Below are 8,673 nucleotides of genomic sequence, written 5' to 3'. Positions count from 1 at the left end.
CTGCTTTGTATGAAGGAGCCAGAGAAACATTCCTTCTTGCTTCCAACACCACTCAGTGATTATTTTAATGAATTGTGTGGTCTGAAACTGCTGCAGCAGCAGAACTTGATCCACCCCTGCCTCATTCACAATGTGGCTCTGGTATTTGTCTGAAGTGTTGGGGACCTTAATTAACATCCCTTAGTCAGAGAGACCTCTCTGGAGTAACTGGTCTCTGACTTGGAGCTCAAAGATGCAATTCCATAGAAAAGCCTGTGTAGGTCTGGCTTTCCTTTTCAAGCTGGTCCATCCTGAGCTGATAAACAACCCCCATTTTCCTGCTTTTCCTGCTGTGTTTCTGATGTTGCTCTTGTGTGTCCCATGTCTTACTCAGGGTTTGGAGCTAAAACACTGCTAGACCTGGATCTTAAGTGTAGGGTGTGGGGTCTGGATTTGGAGCTGAATTTTGTATATGGAATCCACTCTCACGTTGGTTTAGTCTGCCTGTATCATGATAACATTCCTGCTTTAGCTAAAGAGAGGAAAGAAGGGACACACCACACACTGCCACTGGATCCCTTGCCATTTATTGGCACTGGCAGATTTCTTCTTAAGAGCCTGCTAAAAGCATTTACAGTACTTTGTAGAATGGGACTGTATGTCCTCTGGGAGCTGGCCCTGCCTCTCTCTCTTCCCCTCCTCATTTTCTTTCCTCCCACTCCAAGTGAAACACCTGTAACAGACTTCTCCTTATCAAATCTGGCACACACTGGACTGGAACATCCACAGCAGCCACCAGGTTACCCTTAGGCTGAGCCTTTGTGGTTTAAATATTTTAATAAACCTTCTCTTTTTGTTTTTTTGTTAATTCTAGGACCAAAGAATACAAGAGACTGAATTATCTGAATTATGCTTCTACAACAGAACTGGGTTTCTCCTCATTGGGCATGGCAGAGCCTGGGGAAGCCCTTCCTTTTGTTTGTTTTCTTAATGTTGCAAACAGCTGATCTGGAAGCCAGGAGAGGTCACCAGTTTGTCTGGAAAACAGGTAGGAAAAAGCTATGTTAGCTTCTCTACTAGGTATTTGCTGTATTAAAGGATGGCATGATTGTCCTTTCTCTGTTCTGTTTTAGTTCAACAATAAATTATTAAAGTCTGATAATGTCTTGTATTCTAATTTTTTTTTTTTTAAACACAGAAGGGGTTAATCTCTGTTTGACATTAGTAATCTACATGTCTGTTGCAATTATGTACCCAGAGCAGAGGATTCATTAATGCTTTTCATCTAAGTATTTTTACTGGATTATCATCCTAATGATATAATGATTTCTTCAAAATATTTAATAATTTTCTTTTTAATTTTTGTATGCAAGAAGCACACCAGCATCTCTCAGGATGAACTCAGTCAGAAGTGCATGCTCTTGGTTGATCTATTCATAATTCCATTGGCACATTTAGTGAATTATTTCTGTCCCTCAGTCAGGTTGGATAGACACAGAGGTGGAATGTGTACAAGATGTGGAAACATGTGAAGATGCTTTGGGAGATGTGGTGGTACAACTGACAGAACCAAACATGGTGCATTGGATGCTTGTTTTGTAGCACAACACACAACAGCAGAGGATGTTCAATGAAATGGAAAGATTGGCAAATTTGGGAAATGTTTACTTAAAGTGCTTAATCAAAAATACCCAGCTGAACCAGGGGTTTCATCGCCCAGGATCCCTTTGAGGTTTGGCATTTTGTGACTGAGCAAGAGAGCAATTAAATATAATGAAAAAAATAATTTCTCTCTTTTTTTTTTTTTTTTTTTTTTTTTTTTGAGAGAGGTTCTTTGGTATTTTGGTTATCTGTGTTTTAATTACATTTCTGTAGAACGTAAGAGACTGAATTAGTGGAATAATGAAGTAATTTTTCTGGGAGAACTGTCCTTCTGATAGGATCTACACAAACTTCCTGCTGGGATGCTGGTCTGAGGAGCTGGGGAAGGGCTGGTAAAGTACAGCATGATACTAGATTTCTAAAGACTTTTTCTTTACACTGTCTAGCATGTGAAATGAGGAGGAAATAATCAATGACTCTCTTTCCTCCAATTCACTGTTATTTACATGATTTTTGAACAAGCTTTGAAAGGTAGAGTTGTTTTCTTAAGACAAATTAGAGCCTTCAGTGCTGTCTGTCTTCTCTTCAGTTCCAAAGCATGTTATACAGTCAGTCTTTAGGGCTGTGCAGTGGAAATCATAAAATTTTAATTGACTTGATGATTCCAGCTGAAAATAAAGAGCTTTCAATGCTTCAAAGGCATCTGGGGCAGATGTAATTAGAACTAAGAAAATTTGGTGCCCAGGTTTGTGTGGGCTCCATGCTCTGGAAGCCCCACAATGGGCTTGTTGTAAAGGTTCCTCTTCCAGATGCACAAGAAAATTGTCAGTTCTTGCGACTCCCACAGTGGATTAAAAATATCTGATCTCTTGAGAGTAACCTTAAAAACTTTAAATCCTAAGAGTATTTTGATGTACTTTCTCTGCTTATGGAGTGACATGAGGTAGAAAACAGCTTTGACTGAAATGTTTTCCAAATGAAAATACCTTGTGAGTTTCAGCTAAATGTATTGTCCTGATTGAGGAAAAAATATTTTTTTCCAATATTTCTAACCATTACCCCCCTCCCTTTTTTTTCCCCCCATTGAAATATTTTGTTACAAGTTAGATAAAAGTTACATCTAAGCCCCAAATTTTTAGTTGCAGGTTGAAAAATTGGAATAGTATGTTCATCCAAATAATTTTGTTTTGCTGAGAATCTAAGTATAATTTGAGAAGCCCCTACTTCCTCTGCAGTAGTAGTTGAAGCATCAGCATTTCTAAATCCTGAATCTTGTGGTTTTGCAGTTGTCCTAAGAAATAACACAATGGGCAGTAAATGGCAGTCTGCTGTCAGGGTGGCATATGTAGCTTGATTTTGTAAGCATTTTCATACCTTAACTGAAAAGGTGTTTTAGCTGTAATTAATCACAAAGGTGTATCTTTCAGAAGATTAAAAGGAAGTGTTTTGGAAAGAGAGGGGTGGTGACTTAAATTGAATAGGTGGATCTAGAGAGGTAGAAGGGTCAACATAGCGCCTTGTGGCAAGGTATTAATAATAGAATAACTCTGGGGTGTAGATCATGGAGATCTTGACCTGTTGAAACCTGTGGCTTGTATAATAATTGTAAAAAAATCATCCTATAGTTTGAGAATTTTTTGTGCCCAATACAAAATAATAAAAAGTGAATAAAAGCACAGCACAGTGAACCAAAATTTGAGTAACTTTTAAAATAAAAGCTGAGCAGATCCATTCCAATAGAAAGAAAACCTGCAGCTATTGTCCTTTTTCTTAATAAAACAATCTGATGAGAAATGAGCAATCCATAATGGGAAAGGGGATGATCTGTTCTGTTTTTAAATCTACAATTGTCTATTGTAAAAGTTACTTACCTGCTGTGGAGAAATTCAACTTCTTATTGAAATGTCATGCTTTATAATTAAATAAGATTATGCTACTGAAAGCTCTGACTTTATGAAAATGAATTTATATGTACTGAAATAAATTTTCCTAGCACACACAAATCCAGGGAGGCATCCTTAATATGGATGGGGCTGGGGGAAAGAAAAAAATCATATCATTGATGCAGTTTATAATACAGACTTTTTTTCAGCTAAATCCTTGACACTGTCTAATGAAGACTTGTACATTTTCGTGCTGGGCTTTTAGTGGTCTTGGTGTAGGGGAAAACAACAGTACTGAAAACACTGCAGCTACAAAAAACCTCAGGCTCTGTAATTCTAAAACATGAGAACTTGGCAGTGTGAGGTAATTTTATACATACCCTCCCCTCAGCTATTCAGAGGGCTATCACTTGCATATTGCTTGTTTGTGGCCTGTCTTGAAACCATTTATTTTGAGCTTTTGGCTTCTAGAAATTATAAATAAATTAATATCTGTACCCCGTGTCTTCTGGTTTCCAGACATTTAGTGGCCACTAAACATGAAAGCAATAATCATATCAGCTGAATTACTCAGCAACATAAAATAACTGAATCATTTTCTCACACTTGCTAAATTTAATTGGACCAAATTCTTGTAAGTTAATAGTATTTAATGCAGTTGCCAATTAGTAATTTGCATATTTCACCCTGTTAATTTTCTCCAACACTTCAGTAGTCCTAAGGGTTCCTGGAATTTCTGTAGTGATAGTATGCCTATGTTTTAGTGATGACCATTCAAGCTTTTAAAACTATGTGTTGACACACACACATGAGCCCACAGCATAATTCTAGGGGTTTTTTGTTTGTTTGTTTTTTATTTTTTTATTTTTTTTAATTTTTTTTTTGTGAAGCTTTAAAATGTAATTCCAAAATCAGAATTAAGTGTAAGATATGTGCAAATATTTTGGGTGCTTTAGGGGAAGGGGCTGATAATTAGGATTACAAAGTGCTGGAGTGTCTCTTTCCACATATTCTTTTTGTGGGTCATGGACAGGTTTCTGTCTCCCCTTCACTGCTGGTGTCTTCAGCTCCTCCACAAACTACACCTCAGGCATGTGCTGTTTCCCCCAAAATACAAACAGAATGGAAGATATAAGGGACATAGCCCATAAAAGGCTCTCAGAGCTAAAGCAATGACATAGCTTTATTTTTTAATGAGGGAAATACTATAAAAACATTTTTGCTAGGATGAAAATGCCCTGATTTTTTAGAAAAACTGTTCTTTGGTCATGGTGGGAATGCTATCTGTCATGGAAATAATCCTGTGTCTGCTGTAGAAGGGAAGAAGGGGACTGTTAGAAACCAGATGTTGTGTCCCAGTGAGTTTTCCTTCTCTAGAAAAAATGAATCAGGATGGCTGTTTAGCCCAGCAGGGACATGTCCCTGATATGAATGGAAGAGCACTGAAAGTGAGGTATCAGACTGGGAAATGGGTTTGTAATGATTCTGATCACAGCAGAGAGATTTTTACCTGAGGAAGAAACCATTAAATGTCTGGAGTTTGTGGGCTTTTGGGAGCCAGGTGTGTGAGCTGTAAGTACTCCTGCCCGAGGTGAGCATATAAAAACTTTAATTTGGAGTTTCTACCTGTATCTGAAAGTCGTCCTTAAAATAGGGTTAGCAAATGGGTTTTGATCTTTAGTCATTCTTCAGAAACAATCCATAATGGGAAAGGCACAAAATGAACTTTTCAGAGAACAACTTCTAATGTGGAGGAACCTTTGAACCACTTGTGAGTGTGGGTGAGCCAGCCCTGACTATGATGAAAAAGGTCTTTTGTTCTCTGTTCTCAGATAATACTGCCATAAAATGCCCTTTCTCAAGATTGTAATTTCAGGAAGGTCAAGTGCTGGTTTGGAAATGCCTTTGACCTTATGTCTTAAAAGACAAGCTTTTACCTACGTACACCAAATGTTAAAAGGAGTCCAGGTCTTCAAAGGACAGCGGAGCTCAAACCTGCTGACAGGAGATTCAAAAATAGCTCTGCAACAAGTGAAGTTTTTCTAAAAGCTCGACAAAATGGAGAGTGATTATCTGTCCTAAATGAAGTGGTTTCTTTATTTGATAGGATAGCAGCTCATGAATGAAGCACAAATGGCTTTTTAGTCATCTTTGTGTGGTGTCTGGAAGGTTTATGATTTATCTGACTGATGCTTCCAAGCTTCACATTGTGTGGTAAACATTCGAATTGTGGGTTGTTCTTATGATGCCTTGGTGGAGTTTTAAATGCTGAAACTTTTAAGTGGAAATTTAGCCCTGATTTAATCAAACTTTGTATGATTCAAAGGATCTTCACTATGCTAAGAGGTTGTAACAGAAGTGATGCTCCTGGGTTATAGATTGCAGTCTTGTAGTATTGACAGCAGAAGCAATTTGTAGTTTTAAACAAAACCTGTTAAGTTCTGTTCTCAAAATAACCAGGACACTGCCATAAACCTGGTAATGAAAACTTGTTCTAAAATGATAAATCTTCTTATTTTTACCTTTAACTTTATTCATGGTCAGTTTATGCTTCTGTTCCTGAGCCAGACTACTCTTTAATTTAAGTAATTCTTCTTTTGGTCATTGCTGCTAATGCATTTATGAATTGAGGATACCAAGTTTCTGGACTCCTGTGAGTAAACTTAGAACTGGTTGGTCAAATGAAATCTTTTCTTAGCGCTGCTCCTCAGAATTATATAAAATCTCAATTAAGATTCCACCTACTGATATTTTGCTGTATTTAATTGGAATTAGAAATGTCTGGCTTAAAATATCTCAGAATAATTTTTGAAGAAATATTTTGTAGTGAACAGTTTCATTTGGAGCAGTGTAGTTGTTTTTAATGTGTTGGCGTAATTTCATTATGTAGCCATTAAAAGAGTGATTTGAATAAGAAAATAGTACTTCAGTTCTAAATTTGTCTAAAATAATTACTTACAAATAACATTTTATGAGACAGTATAAATTATGCTTCTATTTCTATAAAACACTTTAAAAAACCAATAACATTTGAAGATTCAAAGGAAGTTGTTTTGCAAAATTTCATTAGGAGCAAAATTTAATATGCTGGTTGATATTAGTCACTGATATTTGAGAAACTGTAAGGGTAGTGTCAAAGCTAATCTCACGTTTCCTCAGACAGAAGTGCAGCTGTTTTAGATTGATAAATATTTGGTTTTCTTTCTTCTTTGTTCCTTACCATTTCCTATCCACATTTCCACCCTTCTGTTCCATGAATCTCAAAGTTTTATTACATGTGGTTCTGCTGCTCCACTTCACCCCTCTTATTCCACTTCTGAGATTGGTATCATCATCTGGTCTTATTTTCTCAACAGCTGAATCCAGCTTGTCTTGGAACTGTGGACATGCACCTGTTGCCTTGATTTCTAACCCTTTGCAGGGGTTGGTCAGTTCATGTTTAGGTGGGTGAGACATTTCAAAGTTAGGGGAGACCTTATGTCCTCAGGCAGGAAATCCTGCAGAGTGGTGCAGAGAACAAGACAAATGTACGTCAGAAGAGTTCCATTAAAGCTGGAGAAGCTTTCTTATGCCAGAACATCATTTTCCAGCCTGGTCTTTCCTCCAGGTGCTTGAGGTCTGCTGCTGGGTTGGATAAATGCCACAGCAGCCCATGGCACACCCAGCTGGGTCCTGTCCTTATCCCACCAGGCTCCATGTATGGGACATGGCTGAAGGACCTGTGGCACAGGGAGTGCCAGCCAGCATCAGAGATGTTGGAATAGCTTCTGGAGGAGTTTGGGATGCTGGTTAGAGATACAGACATACTTAATCTGGTGCTGTTTTTCCTTGGCTTGTTTATTAGCTCTGGTTTCCTGTGGGGAGCTGTAGACAGAAGAGGGGGGTTCTTGGTGGCACTGCTTAAAGAAATCCTTGGCTTATTATATTTTCTTAGAAAAGCACTCCAGCAAGCAGTACAGGCAGCACAGAGTACCAGTCCAATTAAAAAGGCAAGCAGAGGAGGAACTGAAATAACCCTGAAATAAATGCTGAAGTTAACACTTGGTGTGCTTGGAGTACGAGTTCCTTGGCAGAGGCGAGTGCTGAGGCTGGCTGTGGGCTGGCTGCCTTCAGGGGGGAGCTTTTGCAGCATGTGCCCGGTCTTTCTATTATTGTTTGGCTTGCAAAACTATTTCAGCAGTTCTTTTACAGTCAGACTGCCTGCTTTACCAAACATCTTTGTCAACCAGCATCAGATGTTCAGTAGGTGGTGGTTTAAACTAGATTACACAGGAGATTCACACTAATCTTTTAATGTCCCTCTTCTCTTCTTGAGAATAATAGTTTTTGAGAATAAGGTGCTTTTTTCTGTTTTTTGTTGGTATTGGGAAAAGTATGTTAGGCTTCTTATGCTTTTCTTTCCTCAATAGTTACTATGGGAACAGAGCTGGGGGTCACAGGGGAAAATCTGCAAAAGTGGTTTCTTTTAAATTGTTCATTTTAAAAAATAAAAAGATAGCTTATTATTGGAATTGTGGTACTTTCATTCAACTTTGTTGGGTTGTATTGTTGTACATATTTCAGTCACAAAAGAAGCACAGTGAGTGGCAAGAAAAACAGATGGGGATGTTTTTGTAGTTTTTCCTTGGGGTTAATATTTTTTTAATTGAATGCAGCTGTTGGAAAGATTTCTGTTGTTATGTATAGGCGGAGCATTAAAAATGGATGATCACATTTTCAGCCTGTTTTAGTGGAGTACGAGATTTAATTATTCTGCTGCCCTTGTTCAGAACCCTGCAGGTTTTTTTTAAATAAGTATATCTTAAGGGTTTTACTTCTCCACTTAGTTGAATTATTTCAGTATATAAGGGTAATCACTTCCTTATTCAGCTCTTGTGTAGAGCACAGTTGTGGTGAAAATAACACAAAATTGTATTAGAAATCCCTAAAATACATGTTGTTCTCAGCATGCAAGTTATGCTGCTGACTCTTTCTAGGGACTCTTCATGAGGTTTGGGAAGTCTGCCCTCTGGTACCTTTATTCCCTAGATTTTTTTTTTTTCTTCTGCTGTTTTTGAGAATAGTCTTGTCATCATAATTTTGTTATTTTTTCTTTCCTTTCCAAAAAGAAAAAAGCATTTCTTTGTATACTGTCTTAGTTTCAGGAAATTTGAATGGCATAAGCTGGGAACACGAAATAGAGAAGCTAGAAGGGATATTTCATGGTAAT

General features: G+C 37.8%; 1 protein-coding gene across 1 annotated transcript in view; it reads left to right on the top strand.

Annotated features, from left to right (window-relative positions):
- Positions 1-888: 888 nt before the first annotated feature.
- THSD7B (thrombospondin type 1 domain containing 7B) overlaps positions 889-8,673 on the top strand; it is a 241,363-nt gene continuing 233,578 nt past the window's right edge. The window contains exon 1 of the mRNA XM_058839930.1: positions 889-1,027. Coding sequence (XP_058695913.1) covers positions 889-1,027 — 139 coding nt within the window. The remainder of the gene's footprint in view (positions 1,028-8,673) is intronic.

This window comes from Poecile atricapillus, chromosome 5 (assembly GCF_030490865.1).
Source record: "Poecile atricapillus isolate bPoeAtr1 chromosome 5, bPoeAtr1.hap1, whole genome shotgun sequence".
NCBI lineage: Eukaryota > Metazoa > Chordata > Aves > Passeriformes > Paridae > Poecile > Poecile atricapillus.
Note: the sequence above shows the minus strand (reverse complement) of the source record. Positions and strands in the feature narration are given on the sequence as shown.